At 44.4% G+C, this 22,695-nt stretch overlaps 1 protein-coding gene across 1 annotated transcript in view; it reads right to left on the bottom strand.

The window, feature by feature from the left end:
- The window catches only part of LOC119647749 (sodium- and chloride-dependent glycine transporter 1), a 37,177-nt gene extending 18,997 nt beyond the window's left edge, over nucleotides 1–18,180 (bottom strand). The window contains exon 1 of the mRNA XM_038048907.1: nucleotides 17,374–18,180. Coding sequence (XP_037904835.1) covers nucleotides 17,374–17,605 — 232 coding nt within the window. The 5' untranslated portion in view covers nucleotides 17,606–18,180. The remainder of the gene's footprint in view (nucleotides 1–17,373) is intronic.
- Between the last annotated feature and the right edge of the window lie 4,515 nt (nucleotides 18,181–22,695).

Here is a 22,695-nt window from a genome sequence, read left to right as displayed (position 1 = left end):
CCACTTTCAACCAAATTGACCACATGTAGATCAAACACCGCCATATAAGGGGGCCAACATAGATTCGGGTCACAATCTCGCTGGTGCTCCGGGCCCGAATAACAGCACTACCTAGAATTCCCTCTAACAATCAAGTGAGAGTTAACACTGAAGCCATCCACAGAACAGCCCTCCGTAACACCTTTAAGAGGAAAATGGATACCGCAATAACCACAGTCAAAAGAGGTCCTGGAGAGGAAGCATCGAAAAATGGTCTCCCAGCCACAGTCAGCCACAAACATACTTGACACCAGCCGCAAAAAAGTCGGACGACTGGTTCGATGATGAATCTAAGCTAGCAACAAAACGAAATTATGCTGCATACCGAGAAATGTTGCATTTTCAAAGACCGCGAGCACGCGCAAAGACTTATCACGAACTCCGTCCAGCGTGGAAGCAACTTCACATACAGAAAAAGGAAGCCTGGCAGAACGAACAAGTCTGTGAACTCGAAAACTGCAGGGAGCAACCACACCAGGCGCGCAAGTTTTACCAACAGGTCAGCAGAATGAAGTCTACACACCTCGATGTTCATCCTGCCGAGACAAAGAGTGTAATCTAATTTCCGACGGAATGGACATTTGGAAATGATGGTCGAGTATTTTGATGAGCTGCTAAATAACCAGAATACCAGCGAGTTGGAGGTCATGCCAACTGCAGACAACGGTCAAATACTGCGCCCTCAAGTATAGAAGAAACAGCCCTTGCAATTCATCGGCTTAAATATCATAAGTCGCCAGCAGCCGATAGAATTACAGCCGAATTAGTTAAATATGGGGGTGACCAACTACACCAAGCGGTTCATCAACTTATCCGCAATATATGGGGTAACTAATCAAAGCCTGATGACTGGCAAGCAAGCATTATCTGTCCCTTACATAAAAAGGGTATGATAACATAGCCAGGGTAAAACTGTGAACAGCCATGAGAGAATTCGGAATCCCGACGAAATTGATAAGACTGACTAGGATGACTCTGATCGCTCCTGGGACCACTCAACATCAACAACGGTCTAAGACAAGGGAATGCCCTATCATGCGTCCTCTTTATTCCGACCCTGGAAAAAGTGATCCGTGATGGAGATGCCAATACAAGAGTCACCATCCTCCTCAAGTCCACCCAACTACTGCCCTATACTGAAAATATTGACATTATGAGAAGAGCAACCCGAGATGTACAGTCTACCTTCATCCAGATCGAGCAGGTGGCGCAAGATCTTGGCCGCACATCAATGAAGGCAAGACGAAATGTACAGTGCCAACGTCAGCACCAAAACCAACCAAATAACAACATCAAATCGCACTGGTCACACGAAAATAATAAAGATGGGAGAATACAACTTTGAGACCGTTGACAATTTCTCCTATCTAGGGTCGAAAATCACAAGCGATAACAGTTACGATGAGGAAATCCGCGCACGGTTGTTGGCAATCAACAGAGCCTATTTCAGCTTACAAAAACTGTTTCGCCGCGAAACGTCTCACCATAAGGTCAAAACTTTTACTGTACAAGACAATGATCTTGCCAGTCCTTATTTATTCCCCGGAGACTTGGGTTCTTAGCAAGGAAAATTGCGACCACCCGTCCGCGTTCGAGAGAAGAATCCTCCGAAGAATTTTCGGCCCCCTATATGAGGATTTACGATTCGGTGGCCTATATAACGACGGAATCATGAGCGATACCTTGACCATCTGGTTGTAGATAAAATTTGGCTGCGGGTCAGCTAATTCGTATGGATGAGGATGATGTCCCGAAAATCTATAAGGGCAATATCTACGGTAGAAGAAGAAGACGTTGGTCAGGACGCCAGACATCTTTAAAGGATATCAAATTAGTGGACCTCGGCACCCTGACCGAATACCGGTTGCCGCTCCGTTGATGATGAGACCGGTTGAAAATGGGGAAGTTATAATCGCCGCCGATGTGATGGAAACGCAGCTGTAAGAAGCTCAGACAAATTGTAAATCAATTCTCCATACATGTGAAAGGGACAAGAATAAGGCAACGTGATTATAAGGAGAGCCAAAGAAGAAAAATGAATTCAGTGCTGGAGGGATACTTAAATGCTATCAGTACTCCACCGATAGTGGAGTTACTTAATGTAACTCAATCCCTGTCACAGCAAAAAAAAAAGGTTTCTGCAATACAGATAATATTATGCTGGGGCCAAGTTTCATAATAATAAGCGTTAACGCAACAATCCAATTGGATCAAGGCCTTGAAGTGTGTTAGAGCACTTCATTCAAAACAGTAACGGTGCACTACAAGATCACAGTACCCTATAGGAGGCAATATGGTCAACATTGCACTTACTCGTGATTATTATTCTGGTTTGACTCATTCACAGCTGAGTCGGTCAAATCACGATACAAATCCCACTGCCACTAGTAAGATTTGAACGACGACCTTCCATACAACAGTCTAGTGCTATAACCACTGATCAATCCAGACATGCCCCAAGCTTTGACATTTGGTACCTTGGTGGCATAATCGAATAGTGAAGACGGGATCAGGTACATAGACAGACGAGGCAGGCGAGCTTCTCGAAAATCTGTACGTGTTAATGAACGCCCCCTGAAAGAAAGGCTGCTGATTGAGAATAATATCTGGGGATCAGTCTTTTTAAATGAAGCTAGCATGTGGTAAAGGTTTCTATCTCTTTTAAGCTTGACATACGAGGGTGGTGAAAGTGTGTCAACTACTCATGATGTACTCCAACACTAAATCCAAAGAAGAAGCGTGTGCTAGCCTGAGGACAAGAAGCTATTTCGATCGAAACGCCCCTTTAATCGTGGGCCACTGGCGCAAGCAGGTGTGGTTTTTGAATTGGGCGTCTTGTTGCCAGCGGAATCAAGGTCAGAGGGTCAAACTGCAAAACCGCGTTTCATGAACTGTTGCGAAGGCGGCCAATTTCCTCCTGGAAGTGTCAGTAATACATTATCGATAAAAAATGTTTGATATGAACTTCACATGAATGACATATATATACATATATATATATATATATATATATATATATATATATATATACCTGGCGTACCAGGTTTATCCTCACCTGAGTTGCAAACGCAGAGCTGCATGCGACCAGGCGCGTGTCATGGGTTGCGGATAATGACATGACCCACCGGGTCAGCTACGAATATAGTTAATATAGTTAATCTTGTAAATAAGTAGCCGCGGACAAGCAGAACGTTTCCCTTTGTGTTCGTCCTCCCTTACCGATTCTTCCCGTTCAGGGGGAGTAAACCTCCTTAACAAATCCGTAATCCGGGGTGAAGGGATCGACGCGCCTATCGGATGAATTGCAGTGACGTTACACTGTATTTCAGCGGCTCCCCTCCAAATACCTTCCCTACCTTTGGAGGTAACCATGGGGCATTGCAACATTGGGGCTCTGTTGCAGGGCTGACTGGTTCCCCATTACTCGTGGGAATAAAATTGGGGACTTTGGTTTAAATTCTTTAAATGGGACCCCAGGGACACGAAGACAGTACCCAACACGGTTAAGGGTCGTTCAACAACATCAGAGCGGCTCTTCGCCCTTGGATGTTTTGGCGGTTATGCCGTCAACCACCAGGGACGGGAGACCTAGGCGTCGTATGGTTTGGACGAACCAACTCAACGAATTTATCGTCCGCGCCTATTACCGTGTCACGGATTTGGAACGGAATCCATCAGGGTACAGACATCGACTACATGACGCGTTCATAACCCGATTTCCGGAGCTAAGTCATGTTCCGGAACAGAACGTCGTCAACCAGTACCGAGTGATCGTGAATAACAACCGAGTTGCCTTACCAACTAGGCAACAAATCTTCCAAGAGGTTTCACTTGAGCTCGGGCTGGAGTCATCAAATTACCGGACTAGTCAAAGGAGTAACACAAGTACTCCACCTGTAAGGCACTCCATGAATCCAGTAGTCAGGAGAAGCTTAGTAACTGGGGATGTCGACCCAATTTATAATGAGGCTTTGACCGCATTTCAGGTCGCATTCACAGAGTATGCTGAGATTCTCCCAGACGCTAGGCCAAGGATCCCAAAACTGAAGTTTACTTCGGCAACTGCTAACATCATTGCTGCCGTTGACAGAATTTTGGCTGATCGTTTGGCTAGCGAGATTACTGCTACAGAGGTTCACAGCTTGATCTACGTTGCAGCTGCCACGGTTATTCGTCTCCATAACCAACATCTTAGAGCGAATAACAGAGGTATGCGCAGAAGGACTTTACCGTTCTGGGTGTTTCGATTCAACAAAAGAGTCGAAAAGTTGAGAAAGGAGATTGGTCGTGTGACGCAAGCACTCCTTGGAAATCCATCACCAAGAGTGCACAGATGCGTTGCGAACATCATTGGAAACTACCATCTGTCCAATGATATGCCAATCGAAGAAATCCTCGAGGTGCTGAAACAGAAACTTGCGGTATGCTCCAATCGCATCCGTAGGTATCAGAAAAGCTTTCAGCGAAGGACAGACAACACCTTGTTTTTCCAGAACCAACGAGGATTCTACAAAAATCTCATCAACTCAGGTAGGGAAAGTAACCTCAATCTGGATCAGGCAGAAGACTTCTGGAGAAGTGTTTGGAGCGAATCCAGTCGTTGCAATTTAGAAGCAGCGTGGCTCCCACACCTTATGCGTTCATGCGAGGCCCTTCCCGAAATGACCATGCCTGACGTAACTGAAGTCGACGTTAAAGCAGTCCTTGACAAGGCAGGTAACTGGAAGGCGCCAGGAGTTGACAAGATTCACAACTTCTGGCTGAAGCGGTTCAAGAGCACTCACAGGATATTGGCAAATCAATTTAATCAGATGATTGCCGATCCTGATTTAGTTCCACCATTTTTCACCCAGGGGATAACTTTCCTCATCCCCAAGGAACAGGGTGTCTCATGCCCTTCAAAATATCGACCAATTACTTGTCTTCCTACCATCTACAAGGTCTTCACTTCAGTTCTGTGCGCGAACATCTCAAAACATCTTGATGTTCATAAATTGATAGCTGAGGAGCAAAAAGGATGCGCAAAAGGCTCCCGAGGCTGCAAAGAACAACTTATAATCGATACGGTAGCTGTAAAGCAGGCTGTTCACCAAAAACGAAACATCTCGACAGCCTACATCGATTATAAATCAGCCTTTGACTCCATATCACATTCGTGGTTACTACAAGTGTTACGCTTGTATAAAATTAACCCGAATGTCGTTCTTCTAGTGGGAACAGTAATGAAGAATTGGAGCACGAAGCTATCGGTATCTTCGCAAACATCAGGAGAGATACCAATCAGGCGTGGCATTTTCCAAGGCGACTCTCTAAGCCCACTGTGGTTTTGTTTGGCTTTGAATCCGCTATCCCATCTTTTGCATGAAAGCAAATACGGGTTCCAAGTCAAGAATGGCATATTGTCGAAATGTACATTAAGCCATTTGATGTTCATTGACGACATCAAATTGTATGCCAAAGACGAGAACCAACTTCGCTCCTTGCTGGACATCACCATCCAGTTCAGCAGGGATTTTGGCATGCAGTTGCGTTTGGAGAAATGTCGCATAAAAACAATTGTTCGGGGAAAACACATCGACAACGAAGGATACAGCCAAAATAACATCCGAATTGAGGGCATGGATTCGGACGACGTCTACAAATACCTCGGCATATTGCAAGCAACAACACCTGCTGTGGCAATAATTAAATCTAAGTTGCTGGGGGAATTTGAGCGGCGTCTGGATCTTGTCCTTAAAACTGAGCTGTACGAGAAAAACAAAATCATGGCAATCAACACCTTCGCCATTCCCGTCCTTCTATACACTTTCGGTGTGATACAGTGAATACCGATTTAGAATCAGCCAATAGACGGGTAAGGGTAGTTCTTGCAAACAACAACATGCATAATAGAGCTGCCGAAAAATTGAGGATCACTATCTCACGTCATCAGGGAGGAAGGGGGGTACTTGATTTAAAAACGTTGCACTATAATCAAGTGCATTCTCTTCGTGAGTTTTTCTATGAGAAACAATCCTCTAGCCAAATACATCAGGCTACCATCATGGCAGATAATAAATTATCTCCTTTGAACTTGAGAAGCAGAGAATGGGATCCCATGTCGAATGTTACTTCAGTCCAACAGAAGATCGACATGTGGAAAGAAAAACCCATTCACAGAGGTCATATAAAAAATTTGTTGTTGTCAGGCATTGACATCGAAGCCTCCAACAAATGGTTGACAAATGGTGTACTTTTCTATGAGACCGAAGCATTCCTAACTTCAATTCAGGATGCTTCGCTCCCAACAAAAAATTATAAACGGTACATTCTTCACGACTCCTCAATCACCAACTCCAGTTGTAGATTATGCAACTGTGAAGAGGAGACCATCCAGCACATAACATCTGCGTGCAGGATGTTGAGCGGTACCGAGTATACCAATCGTCATAACTCCGTCTGCAAGATTATCCATCAAAACCTTGCGTTGAAGTATAACTTAGTGGCAACCTACCATCCTTACTATAAGCATACTCCGCAGAGAATCTTGGAAAATGATCGGGTCAAACTACTGTGGGATCACACTATTGCCACCGACCACAGTGTTAATCGTAACAGACCCGATCTAGTTCTGCTTCTGAAGGAAGAACGAGCGTGCTTTATAATCGATGTAGCCGTACCCTTGATTTGCCAATATCCTGTAAGTGCTCTTGAACCGCTTCAGCCAGAAGTTGTGAATCTTGTCAACTCCTGGCGCCTTCCAGTTACCTGCCTTGTCAAGGGCTGCTTCAACGTCGACTTCAGTTACGTCAGGCATGGTCATTTCCGGGACGACCTCGCATGAACGCATAAAGTGTGAGAGCCACGCTGCTTCTAAATTGCACACTGTTGAAAAACAGCACGAAAAAATTCGGAACTACGGCCCCTTGGCAGACGATATGAAGCAGACTTGGAGACTACCAAAGATCGAAGTCGTCCCAGTGGTAATTTCAGCGAGGGGATTAGTCCCGCAGAACTTACATAAAGCGCTGAAAACGATCGATCTTAGGGCTGGACTATACATGAAGATGCAAAAAGCGGTTATCCTTGCAATCTGTGCTATAGTCCGAAGAGTACCGTCCGGTAACAATCTGACCTAATGGGTTTCAGTCTTGATCCGCACTGTCTTCGATACAAGATCCATGTCTCTGTAGTGCAGAACCACCGCGTCATTGGCTGAAGTGTTTGCGACAATCGAGATGTAGCAATACATTTTCGCATGGTTGCACACACTTTGCGTTAAAACGCATCATCGCTGTGATGCGGGCCTTTGGATGTTGCCTTCAGCCCATCCTTAGGTTGGTCGCCCCTCGGTCCGGTTGGGCGGGAAGAGGGTCCGTGGGCTTTTTTATATATATGTATGTATTAGGAAATCCTCAGACGCTTTTTGTGAAAAGATTTCCAACAGTATCGATTGCCCTTTAAAAGTAGATTAGAGAATAGATCACCTTTTCACAGAAGAAAGGTACAATTACTACTCACTTTATCAGGAGTGGAAATTCAACCAATACAAATAGTTAAATAGGAGTTCATCTCTGAATTGGCATAGAAACACCACATCAGAAGCAATATAGGAAGTCCCGCAGATTACTCTAATGATATAAGCTTACGATAGGCAAGACCTGGGACGTGGTTCACTGAACAAACACATCCATTAAACATCTTAGCTCTAATGGGTGTGTCTTTTTGAAATGTCTACAATAATATTATTTATATTTAATTTCACTTGTCCACCCTGAAAAACATAAATGAATGAACCCCGAAAAACAGGATCTAGTCATACTACAAATGACTAACAAGCACAAGATAATATCTGAATCAGCCAATCAACTCTCTTCACACAGAATACCAATGTTTACAGCTGACACCGGAATAAAACGTGATATGATCACATTTGTTTGCTTTCTCAAATAAATGTTTTCTAACACAGATTTATGTATTACAATGTAGTTACCATGTCTACCACTTTAGATTGGCTTTAAACAGATTTGCATGTAGAATTGACCAATTTTCCAATTGGCTTCAATAGGCGAAATAAAGTACCAGCATCAACGGTGAATCAACTTGCGACCATCTTGATCTGAGCAATTCATGGAAAGTTTTTAAATATGTAAAATTACAATAATATTTTTTATGTTTTTATGCCCACTTATGTATATAAGCATACGCATGCATTAGAATTGTTCATTATAAATTTTTATGATGAGAGAGCTATCCCCCGAAATATGAGAAATCTTCGCCTAGGTCACCACCTCTCTCTCTAAGCTGAAAATGGTATGATTAACATAAAATAATCCACCCGGCTAAACCATTTTCAAGTAACTTCGTCCAGTTTTCAATTTGTATGTTCCACCAGGGTAACAATAACGTGGACGGAAACCGCGACCAAAACCTTAATAGTTTCAGTCGCTAGATGATTTCAGGACCTCTCGGCTGCACCCGGATCAGGCCACGTCCGAGAGAAGTGGCGCACCAAATCTGAAAGGGCGACATCGCTATCAACCTATTGCTATCAATCTAAAGAAACTAAACTGTTGATGCCAAAGTCCGGATCCAGCAAAGAGGTATTTCTAACTCTATCAGAGTGAAATTATGCGGTGTTTCCAACGATTAATTAATTGAAATAATAAAACTTGTTGTTTCTTTTTCGTTGGTGTGGGTATTTATTCTTGCAAATACCGATATTTCGGGAACCACTTGTTCCCTTCATCAGTGCAAACAAGTTAACTACTCAGAATATATTCCCAAAGTTTTCATAAACTTTGCAAGAAAATAGGTGCAAAGTTCCTCGCTCAGAATCTACTGGAGGTCAACCACATACTGATGTAGACTAAAGGAGTCAACCTAGCCACACATTGACAGTGGACTGAATTTGATCACCAAGAAAACCAATTTCTCTGAAGCCTTATTTATAATTAACAACATTTGCTTCAATTTGCCCGGACCTCTTAATAATAGCCACTATTAATTCAATTCATCTTATTCACTACAGAAATAGTGACCCCTCTGGGAGTTCAATTACAATAAACGATGACTCAACAGTCCAATTTGAAGCTAGGCCATGAAATGTGTTAGAGCACTTCATTTCTAGACGGAAACGTGAAATAGTCAATATTACTCTGATCCCGGACTATTACCTTGGTTTGATACTATCCGGAATGAGAGCATTCGCGATCAATACGGGGTTGCGGCTCCACCCAGAGCAGGTATATAATACATGGTTGCCATTCAGCCGCTAGTGGAGTACAGCGCATCAACCAAACTTACGCGCCACCATTTGCGATTATCTGAAATTCCCTTCAGCACCTCCTAAGACTTCCCGAGACACTCGTACTACTCCTCTACTGTGCCAAGTGCCGACCCAATCGTCCGCCATCTACCGAGAGTGGATTCGACTGCATGGCGTAGCCCGCAATTCAATTGTCGCCCAACCCTAATGGGTAGCCTAACCACTGCCACTTCCGTCTTCCAATCACATCGCGTACGAGTGCCAGACCTATGCGTCAACCAAGTTCTTCGCTTGAGATAGTATCATATCAGCGTACTACCATGATACGACGTAAACAGCTATTGACGAAAGCTTAGAGTTTTTGGTTAACAGTGGAGTTCACTTCTCATATGTTACTCCCATATAGCAACACGGAAAGAATTCTAACACCGTTTCATCTTGATCTTGGTGTTGGGATGACTGTATTTCCAGATTTTAGACAGAGCAGCGAAAGCAGATCTAGCACCGGGCAAAATCCATTTCAGTGCCACCGTCAGCAGAAACCACGCTTTCTAGATATACAAATTGATCGACGTTGTCGATGCTCTACCCATTCATGCAAATAGAGAGAGTGCGATGACCCATCAGACTGCGAACTTTGGTTTTGTTAGTGTTTATCTTCTGTCCAACTCTTCTTGCATCTCTTTCCAAATCCAGAACCATTTGGCCAAGGTCCATGACACGGTGAGAGAGCAAACGGATGTCATGAGCGTAGTCGAGTTGTTTGAGGAAAATGTCATGACCCAATGAATTCCTCCATGTCCTTCGGACATGTATGCTTGATACTGCTGGGAAATTGCTCGAAAAGCTCATCAGAAATAGACTCGCTGAAGCAATACGCGCTGCCGGAGATTTATCTCCCCGGCAGTTTAGTTTTAGGGCAGGGAGATCGACAATTGATGCTGTCATGCAGGTCGTGGACGCCGTTCGACGAGCAGAGGCACATAGCCGCCGAACTCGACGGGTGGTGCTCCTCGTAACGCTTGACGTCAGAAACGCCTTCAATTCCGTAAGATGGAAAAACATTCTAGGCACACTAGACAATACCTTCAACGTGCCGAACTATCTCTTACGGATTTTGAGGGACTATCTGAGGAACCGCTCCCTGCTCTATGAAACACTAGAGGGTCAAAGGTGGATGGAGGTCACGTCAGGGCCGGATCTCTGGAACGCTACCTATGACAGTCTCCTTAAACTCGACATGCCAGAAGAGTCGCACCTGGTCGGCTACGCAGATGATGTCGCAGCGCTTGTTGCTGGACGCACTGTCGAACAAGCGCAAAACAGACTCGGCATATTGATGCGACGGGTAAGCGGATGGATGACTACTCATGGTTTCAACCTTGCACTGGAAAAAACCGAAGTAGTCATCCTGACTAAGAAGGGTTGGAACCCTGCGTCCCATATCGTTCGGCGAGTCGATAATCGAGTCAAAATCGGCGGTAAAGTACCTCGGGTTGACTCTTGATTCAAGATGAGCTTTTCTGGGCAAATCCAAGCAGCAGCAAACAAAGCTGCGGCTGGAGTTTCGGCGTTAAGTAGGCTAATGGCAAACATTGGGGGTCCTACGTCTAGTAGGCGACGTCTCCTGATGAGCTCAACGTAGTCTGCTCTGCTCTACGGTGCAGAGGTATGGGCTGGCGCTCTTAACAGGGAGGTATATCGTAGACGCCTCGCGCAAGTACAGAGACGGGGAGCTTTACAGGTGGCGTCTGCGTACCGCACAGTCTCTGAACCGGCCGTGATGGTGATCGCGGGAATTATCCCCGTTGCCCTTCTTGCTAGGGAGCGTCAGGCCATATACAAGCGCAAGGGAGATGAGCCAAGGGAGGTGGTTGCTCGCGAAGAACAGCAACACACTCTAGACCAGTGGCAGCTCTCTTGGCAAAATGAAACTAGAGGCAGATGGACTGCGGGGCTCATCGGCAACTTAGGTGCGTGGCTGAATCGGAAGCATGGTGAGACTGACTATTTCCTTACCCAATTTTTAAGTGGGCATGGAAATTTTCAGTCTTACCTGCATAAGATTGGAAAGGCGCGTTCTCCACATTGTGTGTTTTGCAATGGAGTTGTGGACGATGCCCACCACACTTTTTTTTCTTGTGGAAGGTGGGATGGGGTTCGTCAGCAGCTCTATTTAAACACAGGGGATCTCTCTCCAGACAACATTGTGGAAGAGATGCTGAGGACTGCTGACAGGTGGAACCGTGTTGCCCATTACGTTCGGGCCCTTCTCGTTGCTAAGAAGATAGAACTCGGCCGGATGGCAAGGGGTTCGTTGAACTGACAGTTCCCTTCCTCCACTCCCCTCCCGTTGGTGAAAGGAATTCCCTGATTTGAAGGCTCCGCAAGGCGGGAGAGTTCGGGGGCTGGCCCGAAGTAATGTGACAAACGGTTCCAGGCTAGCTCTCTGACGATGGGGAGGTGTTTAGTTGGTAGTCCGACGACGTACCGAATCGAGAGTCCAACACTGTGTGCGTAAATGCATTCACCTACCCTACCCCCAAAAAAAAAAAAAAAAAAAAAAAAGTGTCCTTCGGACAAGGCAGCACGAAGAACGTCAATAATAACAAGAAGAAATAATTTCAGTTACAGGATACAACCCTGGCGGACTCCACTTTGGACCTCAAACTCCTCCGAAATTTTACCTCGGTGCAACGCGTGACATTTCGCGCCATCATATCTCACTCTAATAATGGCTATTAGTTACTCCGGCATGCTCTTTATGCGTAAAACATTCCAGATACGTTCCCCGTTCAAGCAGAAATCGATGCAGAGCAGACGCCGAGAAGATCCAAACTCCGAGCACTGTTCCAACATGATCCGTAGGGTGTTGACATGGTCAATGCAGGAGGATCCGGAGCCGAAACTAGTCTACTTTCAGTCGCTTTCTGTCGATCAAGCGTTCAAGATGTTCCTTGATGCGTTCCAGTATTATTTTATCTATTATCTTTACGACGGCAGGGAGCACGCAGATACCTCTACTCTTTGTCGAAGGTCTCGGATTCTCAAGATTTCCATATAAGTTCAAGTAGCAGATCTTCAGTAGTTGCAAATGCAGCGATAAATAACTCTGCGTGAAGCCCAGGGGTTTTACTTTGTTTGAGTGCATTGATGACCACAATAATTTCTCTTCTGCTTGGAGGAACAGTCCGCATCCGCGTGCTACGGAATCTAGCCAGTTCATCCATCACCAATGCAATGAAAGTCCTGGGGGGTTTAGCATGAGTACCTGCCACGGTCCTCTTCGGACACGGATTGATTTTGGGACCACAATCATAGCCCCGCCATGCAACCACGGCGATGCTGGTTTATACTGAGTGCAGGCTCAGCATTCATACCAGTGGATGCGAAGCCTATCTAACACCTCTGCCGCAACTAAGGAGTACGTCACCCCAGTTGCACAGCGCAACTCCACGCTCGAGCTCCGAGGAGCTCTGCCCGCGATGTAGGCATAACCACAACCACGATGAAACTCCCACTAGGGGGCCAACCGCAAATAACCGGGCCGAGAACACAACTTCCAGGAATTCTCCTGAAGCATATGCTCTCAGAGAGCCATCCCGGTTTCCATGGTACCAAATAACCTCCGGTGAGGCTTCGTGGCAGAGCCACTTCAGATGAGTCCCTTGCAGAAGCGGGTCTGATCACCCTCCTCGAGTACGTGGGGATGGAACTCCCCAACATCACCAATGCAATGAAAAATTCTGTCTTGTCACGGCGTACAGGTGCTTTATTTCTGAGGATTTCGCTCAGTATTGGTGTTTGAGCGCGTCACCCCTCGCCATCACTCGCAGCGGTCAGTGGATCCCTCAACCTCTTGTGTTCATCGACCCGCTTTCACGACTCCGCAGTTAGCCAGATCTTATGAAAGGAGAGAGGATTAGAGCATCTTCGATAGTGACCCAATGCTCATCGATATTCTCGGTCGGGTTACTCTGTATATCCGCTGTTAGATCAGCAAGAGAGCTCTCCCACTGTCACGCGACAACTGAATCATACATGCGGTCGATGTTGAACCTCCTTAACCCTGCAAGGAGTGACGGACGCAATGTTCAAGCAAACGTAAGTGACCCTCAGATGATAATCTCTTTCTAGGCCGATATCAGCGCCTCCTTTGTTACGCACATCCTGGAGACAGCTCCCCAACTGCTGCTGATCGCGAAGTGGTCGATCTGATTGCTCGTACAGCGCCAATCAGTTGAAACCCAATTGACCTTTTGGCAGGATTTGTACTCGAAGAATGTGTCACCAATGACAAGGCTGTGGAAATTGTAGAAATCCATAACCCTCCCATCATTACCGTTGCAGTCGCCAAAACCCTGTTTCCCTATGGCATGTCCAATCAAAGTATTGTCAGATCCCACCTTGGCATTTAGATCACAATGTCACAATCACGATCACAATGCCACCTTTAGAAATCCTGTCCTGGACTACTTTTAATTGTTCGTGGAAAGTATCCTTCTCCACTATAAGGGAATCCTCAGTTGATGCGTAGCATTGTACAATTCCTCTACCTGGACCGGAATCTTGCAAAGCAGAGATATGACCAAGCAAAATGGCGCAACCTATCAAGACGAGCCGACCCCGTCAATGAACGGGGCAAAGGCTAAAAAAGAGGAAAAAGAATCATCCGCAGCTAAGTTGACTATTATCCATCCATGAGCGGAAGAATTTACCAAAAAAGCTCAGCACGAATTGCGAAAAATAAAAATGATTTCCGGAAGTGTGTACTAAACACAAAAGAACTCTCGTCTCACATATGATGGAAGGCAGTCTATGAGGTATGATGAAGTACTTCACCAAAATTCTTAATCGAATTTAGGAAGGAGGGGAAACTAACCGGGTTTAACGGTCTCCTCGAGACCTGTTCCTTACAACCTGCTACTACTTCCTACCGTGGAGTAGAAGGGACAGAATCTAACCAGGACAGACCTTTAGAGGCAGGTTTTGGCACTCATAAAGGATATTAACACCTCCGCCATACAACGTTATTGTATGCTTCCTCTATATCCAAGATAGTAGCTACGGTACCACTGCTGCTAATGACTTCGTGAAAAGCAGTCATCGTGAATTCGCCTTTGCAGTAGGAATGCTGAGATTTGGAAAGAAGCAATCTTCCCATGATAGTCCTTAAGTGTATGTCCAGATGTGCTCTAAAGTCTTCAATATAAGACAGCTGAGAACCCATGACCATGCCTGACCATTTTCGGTATGAAAACAGCGCCGATAAATTTATACCAGGTGGAGAACATCTTACATTTCTGGCACATCAAATTTTTGTGCGGAAAAACTGTTTAGAGTTTAGCTGATATCATCCTCGGTAATCACTGATTCGGTATTCTGGAAAAACTAGGACTGCATAATCTCCAATCGGGGTTGTGACTCACAGTCCCCCTGGGTAACAAGGAAATATGTTCGTACAAAGTCTCGGCAGAAGATTCCATCCAGGAGCACTCCTATTTTTTACGAAACGATGGGCTCCTATGTTCATTATCAACGGCGCAACAACCGCTTTAGACCGGAAAGCCTTAGTAAGGAACTCTAGACATACCAGTTTTGCGTCGAGGTCCACCAATTCAATATCCCTTAAAGCAATCTGGCGTCCTACTCTACGCCATCGTTCCATCTCAGGCAGGGTCTGGCACGTTTTCTTTTACAACCATAAATATTGCCCTTTCCGAGCTGGATCATCCTCACCCATACAGATGAAGTGACCCGCCCACCGCGCCCTATTGGGTCAGATTTCATCCTCAACCAGACAGCGTGGTATCGCTCATAGATTCCATCGTTATAGAGGCTGCGAAATTGTCCATCCTCATACAGTAGGTCAAAAATTCTCAGGGGGATTCTTCTCTAGAGTTTTTTTTGCTAAAAACCTAGGTCTCCGAGAAATACATAAGGACTGCAGCCCAAAATCTCGCGCCGTCTATTCCATCTAGATTAAGTTAGACTGAATATCTCCGGATATTCTTCCCATAATTTCATTATCGTCAGCGTGGGCCAGTAGTTGGATGAACTTGAAGAGGATGGTGCCCCTTAACATTAGCATCGCGGATCACTTTCCCAGAGCTAGGTTAAAAAAGACGCATGATAGGGAATTCCCTTGTCTTAGACTGTTGTTGATGTCGAATGGTCTCGAGAGGGATCCTGCCGCTTTTATCTGACCTCGCACATTGGCCAGGGTCAGCCTAGTTAGTCTTATTAATTTCGTCGGAATACCAAATTCTCTCATGACCGTGTACAGTTTCACCCTGGCTATGCTGTCAATGGCAGCCTTATGGTATTTAAGCCGATGAATTGCACGGACTGTTTCTTCCATGCTTGGTGGTAGCAACATTTGTCCGTCGTCTTCAGTTGGGCGGATCTCCAAGCCTCGCTCCAATATGCCCATTCTGTCAGAAATCAAATCCTATGTAACTTGGCCAAAATCTTACCGAGCCTGTCAGAATCGCAGATATTTGCGATGTTTTCACAACACTTCAGCCAGGACCACTTTGCGACAATCCTGTTGGCCAACTTATACCTCTTCACCTTGTCCCCGCACAGCTGCCAGTGGAGATGGTAGAAACCGAGAGATCTAATAAGAATAATTTTTCAATTAGGTGGTTGCCCAAGAAGGAGGTGTCCGTGGGCCACAACCGTAGAAGTATAATTTGTTTTTCCTGAGCAAAGGCCAGAGATCTTATTTGAGCATCAGCAATTGAAAGGAAGCCAAATGGAAACAAACACGGGTAAGACACCCAAATCAAGACAAGAAGGTAAAGAACGAAGAAAAAAAAGATGTGATTCAACAGATACTTCAAATGTGTCATGTATGAACACTTTGAAAAGTTGTGCAGAAGCGTCGGTGAGTGAGACAACAAACGCCTGGTGACGTAATTAATAAGAAAGTCATTCGAAATTTACATGATATCTTTTGATAACTTAGCAAGGCTACACCCACAATGAATGCCAAGCAATCCCATTCGAATTAGGAAAGGAATCACAAACCACTAACTTCGTACTCTTAAATGAACGTCAGGTTGATCTATAAAAGTGATGGGTAAAGGACTTGCTAGATGAGCCTAATATACCGAGTATCTGTAAGAAAAGAGTCTCCCACATTACGCAACGCTTCACGAAAGGGTACTTCAGCGTCAAAGATCTCTACTAATCCTTGAAAATAATTATTACTACGCTTATTTAAATACTCGTATATCTATTAAAGATAATATTCTGCACAAAAGAGAATACTCAAAAGGCATATCTGAAGAGTCACAACCTGTCTTTTTTGGGAAAGCTCTGCCACTAAGTTTTACTTCGATTTCAAATTGCAGTGAAAGACGAGTTAAAGTTCCAGTGATGAGACAACTCATCAGACGGTGCCGCACCTTTGTCCTGAGAACAGCGTGACCAAAAGTGGTTACCATGAACTGTTCACTCCTTTATATAGATTCGTGAACAGTTCATGGGAACTAATAACATTGAAGGCAAAAACCACCTAGTTCAGGCCTAGCCCTGAACAAAGTAAATTTTCGTGTTTAAGAATTCGAGAATCCTTAGTCCGCACCCACTTCATATCCAATACTTAAACAAAAGAATTTGTCAGGGCCATCCTGAGGCCTGAACAAGGCAGTTTTCGCCCCCAAAATGATTCATATTCATGTTGTGTTTATGAGTCGATACGGGGACTGTGTTCGGTCACACTACTCCCAGGCTATAGCTAAACACCGTCTTATGAGTTGCCTCTGCTACGGACGAAACCGCAAGTCGTCCTTTTTGAAAAGCTGGATGCTTAGCCCAAAAAGATCGAACCCTAAATAAAAGAAAAGTTTCGCTTCAATTGACATGGTTCGGCATCACTCAGGACCCCTCAATTCTTAAACAACCGAAAATTCGGTTTTCAATTCAAAATTTCTATAGATATTAATCAGGGGGGGGGGCGGTTTAATCAGGGGATCACAGTCATGACTGATTATGCGAATTATTCCTAGTATAAATGAAACCCTGGTAAAAGTTAATAATATTCTGTGGACACTAACATACTACTAAAAACAATTACTTGCCTCCTCCACTTCGATAGCACAAATATGGAAAACGCCAAACATTCCCAATCCCAATAGCGTAACCCAAGCAAGAAAGGATGAACTCTGCTTTAACACTCCATTTTCCACGATTTTGATCCGGTTCGTAAGACGGTTCGAAATCTTCTTCAATTTTACTTTTCCTCGGAAGGTTTGATTTCACTTTACTGTCAAGAGATGGTCCAAGCGAGGACGGTCGAGTTTTTGGTCCCATGTTGTCACTACCCACAGTGAAACCGACAAATACCAAAAAACCGAAATCTAAATCCTTTAAAGCTAATTGAAAGTTTTCGTGAAAATTTCCTTAATCTCGAAACCGTTTCACTCGCGGATCTTGAGCAGTTCTTCCCCGTCTTGAAGGTGCACTACTAGTGACCCATATCTCGCTTCGAGTGATAAAAAGTCTACTCGTTACGCGCTTCAATTTCTTGTACTTGGAGCTGATCTTTCTTATTTCTTTTCTCTTTTCTTACTTGAGGAGCAATTCAATTTGGAGACTATTATGTTATTTGCAGGGTCTTATGCTCGTTAGATTTGTTTCAATTGCCATAACAACTTCCTCCCTCGGCCAAACGATGAGTTAACAAGATTTTAAGATTTTATTTAAATGGGCTTTCTGTGTTTTGCTTTTGCGAATTCCTAGATAAAAGGTGACGTCCCAAGTGGCGACGAAATAATGTTGATGCACTTGGATTACGCACTCGGAGTAAACATGTGGAATTTTGATTTAATAAAACACTTTTATAGTTTATTTTTTGGGACTGCTTCACTGGACAACGAGACAACTCATGGTAGACTCCGACATTTCTGGCATCAATGTCAAGGCAAACTTGCAGCGATGAATATATTTATGCAATTTAAAACCTATCAGCGCAGTGATTGAGCATTTACAATTGCAATCATCATCCATGGTACTTTCTTCCTACTCCATTGTTTCCTCAAGATATCGAAGGCGAGGATGGTTTACGTTGGATATTTTTCGCACTCCCAAAGGTCGAAAAATATTTGAGTTGATTTAGATCCCTGCTAATTATGAAACTTGTTATTGAAACTTCATTTATGAAATAATTTTCCCCCAACAATGTAGCAGTTGGATTAAACTTTTAAGAACTCAGTGGAGGCTCTTCCAAATTGTATTTTATTTTATTTTAATTTATTTTATTATCCCATCCTATACGTAACATGATTGAAAGTTGAAAGCATATGCCGCTGTCAGTTTGGATCCACTGGAGTCACCAGGCTTCTTCACATTCTACCATTTCTCTGAGAATTGCTGCATTTAGCGGTCCAGCAGTGACCCTGCCCGCTTGCACAAATGGTCCCATATCTTCACGCAAAGCATTCTTCTGTTGTCGGTTGAAGGCCTTCGCAGAGTCTGGTCAGCACAGATCTGGTTCTATGGACTGGTAGCGAGCCAGCTCCGTTCACGTTACCAACTTCCCTTTCTTAGCTTTTTCCGTTGAAAGTTTAATAGAAGGATTTCGCCCGTCCAGAGTTCTATCAATTTATACTCCATCCACCTTACGCAGATCCATTGCCGAGATGCTTATTGAAGATGCTACAATTTACTCTATTTCGTTTCAAGGATCATAATATTTCGCTAAATCAAAACAGCGCTCTCTAGTTTCCTGACATGATTGAATGTCAATTTTTCCAGAAACACATGAAACAATCTATAGTAACTGTCCCTGAACACGTTTCGACTCTTTTGGTCCATTTCGAATACTAAGTTAAAGCTCTCAACATCTGTAAACTTACCATTCTTAACAATACTTAGTCTTCAGCGTTTGAGATTAAAACCTGGGTTCACCAACCACTCGGTTAATGTCCCCTACTTTCCTTCAAAGACCGACTATCCAACATCCGATATGCTTGTCCTGCACTGCTCGGTGTTCACGATAGTAAACTCGGTCGCTTAAACTGCCTCCTGGCACCACTTTAAAGCAGCCTCATCAAGGCACTCCCAATGGAAGAGTCCATCGTGAAAATTATAAATCCTTGATTTCCCCGTATTTATTAACTTAATTTGACTCAGGTACTCATTGACAGCAAACTCGACTGGTATCCGAAGTTAAGTCACGATACCAATCCCACCACCACCAGCGAGATTTGGACGGCGACCTTCCGTACGACAGACTAATGCTCTTAACACTGAACTATCCGGACACATATGCATTCCCGAAAAGTGGTATATACACTCCCGTAAAATTGTAATTTGGATTCTTGCCATCTTCAGGGGAAACTTCTACGGCAGCGGTCAGAAATAAAACTGCCTTTCGCACATATGTCCTATTCTTTCTTACCTTTATGTTGTTATTCCTGAAGTGGAGACCAATTTCTTTGAGATCTCTCTCGTTGATTTGATCAACCCAACACACCAGCCCTAGTTTCCGTGGTAAGTGTTGAACCTTCTGTAAAAAGGTGGTTTACCAGCAATTATAACACCATAATCTCGGACACCCAGACTTAACAGGCATCGAAGTGGAGAGCATGCTTTCCACAGATTTCTCCGTGACTAAGAACTTAATTTTCTTAATTTTCAGCCAGACGTAGTCCCATGGGTAGGACTGATAGATATCTCCTTTCTTATACTTAACTCCTCTCATAGACAATGAAAATGGACCCCTAAATGGGAGCTATTTCCTTGTACAAATGCCGGGAAGATTTTGAATATTTCGCTTTGTCCACATCATATTTTTATTAAATTTTAGTTCACCCTTAAATGTCTTTTTCTATCTCTTGACTCCCACAGAGAGTGGCGGACTCCTGTTTTGTGCAGCTTACCGGCTAAAACACTCCCTTTGGCTTCTAGGACACTGAACTGGAACTGTTTGACACATTGCATCAGGCTAGGCCTTCTCAAAACAAGTAGTTCAGGAAGTCTCAGCTAATATCTCTCCTATCCATTTTTTTCGTCTCAAGAATTTCTTAAGTATAATGTGCCACCCAGTCCCATATGTCTTCACTAAGGAGCATTGCCTCCATCCAAATATCCGGAACTATCTGACCACTTCGGAGAAGAGGAAAATCGGTAGACATCATCAATCATGCCTTTGCTATATATACAATCGTGCGATCATTATTTCTTCATTATATGCAACTAAGATTAAAAATAAAGGTGTCCACTGAGTAGCTGAATTGAGCAATAATCAATCGCACCGTGCCTCCAACTAAACCACCATCTCACACCGAGTTGAACTGCCCATCAACCTTTCGATTGGTGGAATATCTAAAGACCTTTCTTCATGAACGAACGGATACCGTACCCTCTCCGAGGTATAAACATACAGCCCGATCGAAATTAATCCTCCTATTACCAAAATCCCTGGCAAGCGAACGCCACTCACAAGACTCTCCAATGCTTGGCGGTTAATAGGCCAACCAAAATGAACAGTATCCAGCAGGCGTCATACTGAACCGCCGACATTTCGACTACAGCCCACGTTGCCCCGAATCTGCTCTCTTCAGTCAGGACGACCACTTCGGTTTTCTCCAGAACTACGAAGCATGCGTGCTCAGTAGTCCATATGCCGATTCTCCTTTTCTCATTCCCAGCATACACTGGACTTATTTCACAGAACATACAGCTAGTTGCTGTCGCAGTGTGATACTCGTATTCGAACAGATGCAATTCGGCGGGCTCGTAGTGTTCCAGAAATCTGAACCGAGGATAGATTCCTGGGTCTCGAAGTGACTATGATCTGCTATTCTCCCCGAGTCTCATAAAGTAGGAGTCGGTCCCTTAGGTAATTCCTCAATATCCGCAAAAACTAGTCTGGAACGTGAAAGCTATTTTCCGATGCCTCAAACAGGTTGGCACACTTTGCAGGCGTTCCTACCAAATGGCATGAAACACCACTCACCGATATTGACGGCTATCTGCCTCAGCTTGGCTGACCGCGTGGCTCACTTCACCAATTGCATCAAATGTGAATCTAAAACTATACCATTTTAGCGACATAATGTATGATATGTAAGCTGTTGATGTGGTCAATTCAGGAGGATCTCTAGGCGAAACGAGACTGTCATCTGTCGCTGAAGCTGTCAGGCTATCCATGATGCGCTCCAGAATTATTTAAGCTGTTATCTTTGCAACGGCAGGAAGGACGTAAATACCCGTCCGAAGTAGCAGACCTGCGGAAACTGCAGGTGCAGCGATAAATAATCCTGTCGATCGAATGTCAAGCTTAGTGGTTTTGCTCTATTTGAGTGCATTGATGGCTGAGGTGATCTCTCTTTTGCTTGTAGGAACAGTCCGTATCCACATGTTACGGTGACTAGACATTTCATCCACAAGAGGGAGAACTTCACCGGATACGATACAGCTAAGAACCGTGGTGAAGTGTTCCTCTTCAACTGCTCATGATCGTAGATGAAGAGTCGGCCGTTGACGTCCTTCGCAGGACCATCGGAATGTTTAGGACCACATACAAGTTCTTTCATGATGCGGAGCATGCTTTTGAAATTATTGGGTCCTCCAGCATCTTCAGCTCCCTCACAGCGCACACTACGTTGACCTTCCCTGAAAGTCGCACTATATGAACACGTCACACCTGGCATCGCTTGCAGTGGTCAATAGAACCTCCAATCGTTTCCGTTCATCGATCCGCTTCCACAATGCCGTAGTCATCTTATGATGTCCCTTCGATGCATAGCACCCAAGAAAAAAAATGTTGATGGTGACCCAACACTTATTGAATGTGGAATTTCCGAACGGTCGATCGGTCAGTGTCAATTTGCGCTCCAACAATGGGTGGTTGTAGCGGCAGAAATCTACACAGCTCCCACCATTGTCGTTAAGATTGTCAAACAATCTGAAACCGAATTCGCATCTGCCACCATTTGGCTTTAAAGAGTACAACAAGCACATTGCCATTAGTGGGGCACGAGGAAGTGGAGTACTCTCCGGAGTCCCACAATCTTACTTCGATGAGACATCCAGCTTATATCGTTGGAATTCTCGCTCGAGTTGGAGAAAGTGAACATTCTGGGGTTTCTCGCTACCGTTTTCGAGGAGCGTGCGCACATTCCAGATATGGAAATGGAAACTAGTTGTTACTCTCAAACCAACCATGAATGGACTAACCACTCGAACTTAGATTTCAGTACTAGAAGTGACATTGCTAAAGATTGTGAGGAGGCTTACGAGCTGATGTATGATGACTTTTTGATTGTAGCCAGAGATGCTTCGGCAGTAAAGTGGTAAAATGGTTTCATGGCGGAATCGAGAACTACAAAAACTCAGAAAATCAACCACACCCCTCTGAATCGTGCTTGTAAAAGCAATAAAAGTGAAGACAGGTC

Source organism: Hermetia illucens, chromosome 1 (genome assembly GCF_905115235.1).
Source record: "Hermetia illucens chromosome 1, iHerIll2.2.curated.20191125, whole genome shotgun sequence".
Classification (NCBI taxonomy): Eukaryota; Metazoa; Arthropoda; class Insecta; order Diptera; family Stratiomyidae; genus Hermetia; species Hermetia illucens.
The sequence above is the reverse complement of the archived record's forward strand: the minus strand, read 5'-3'. Positions and strand labels throughout refer to the sequence as shown.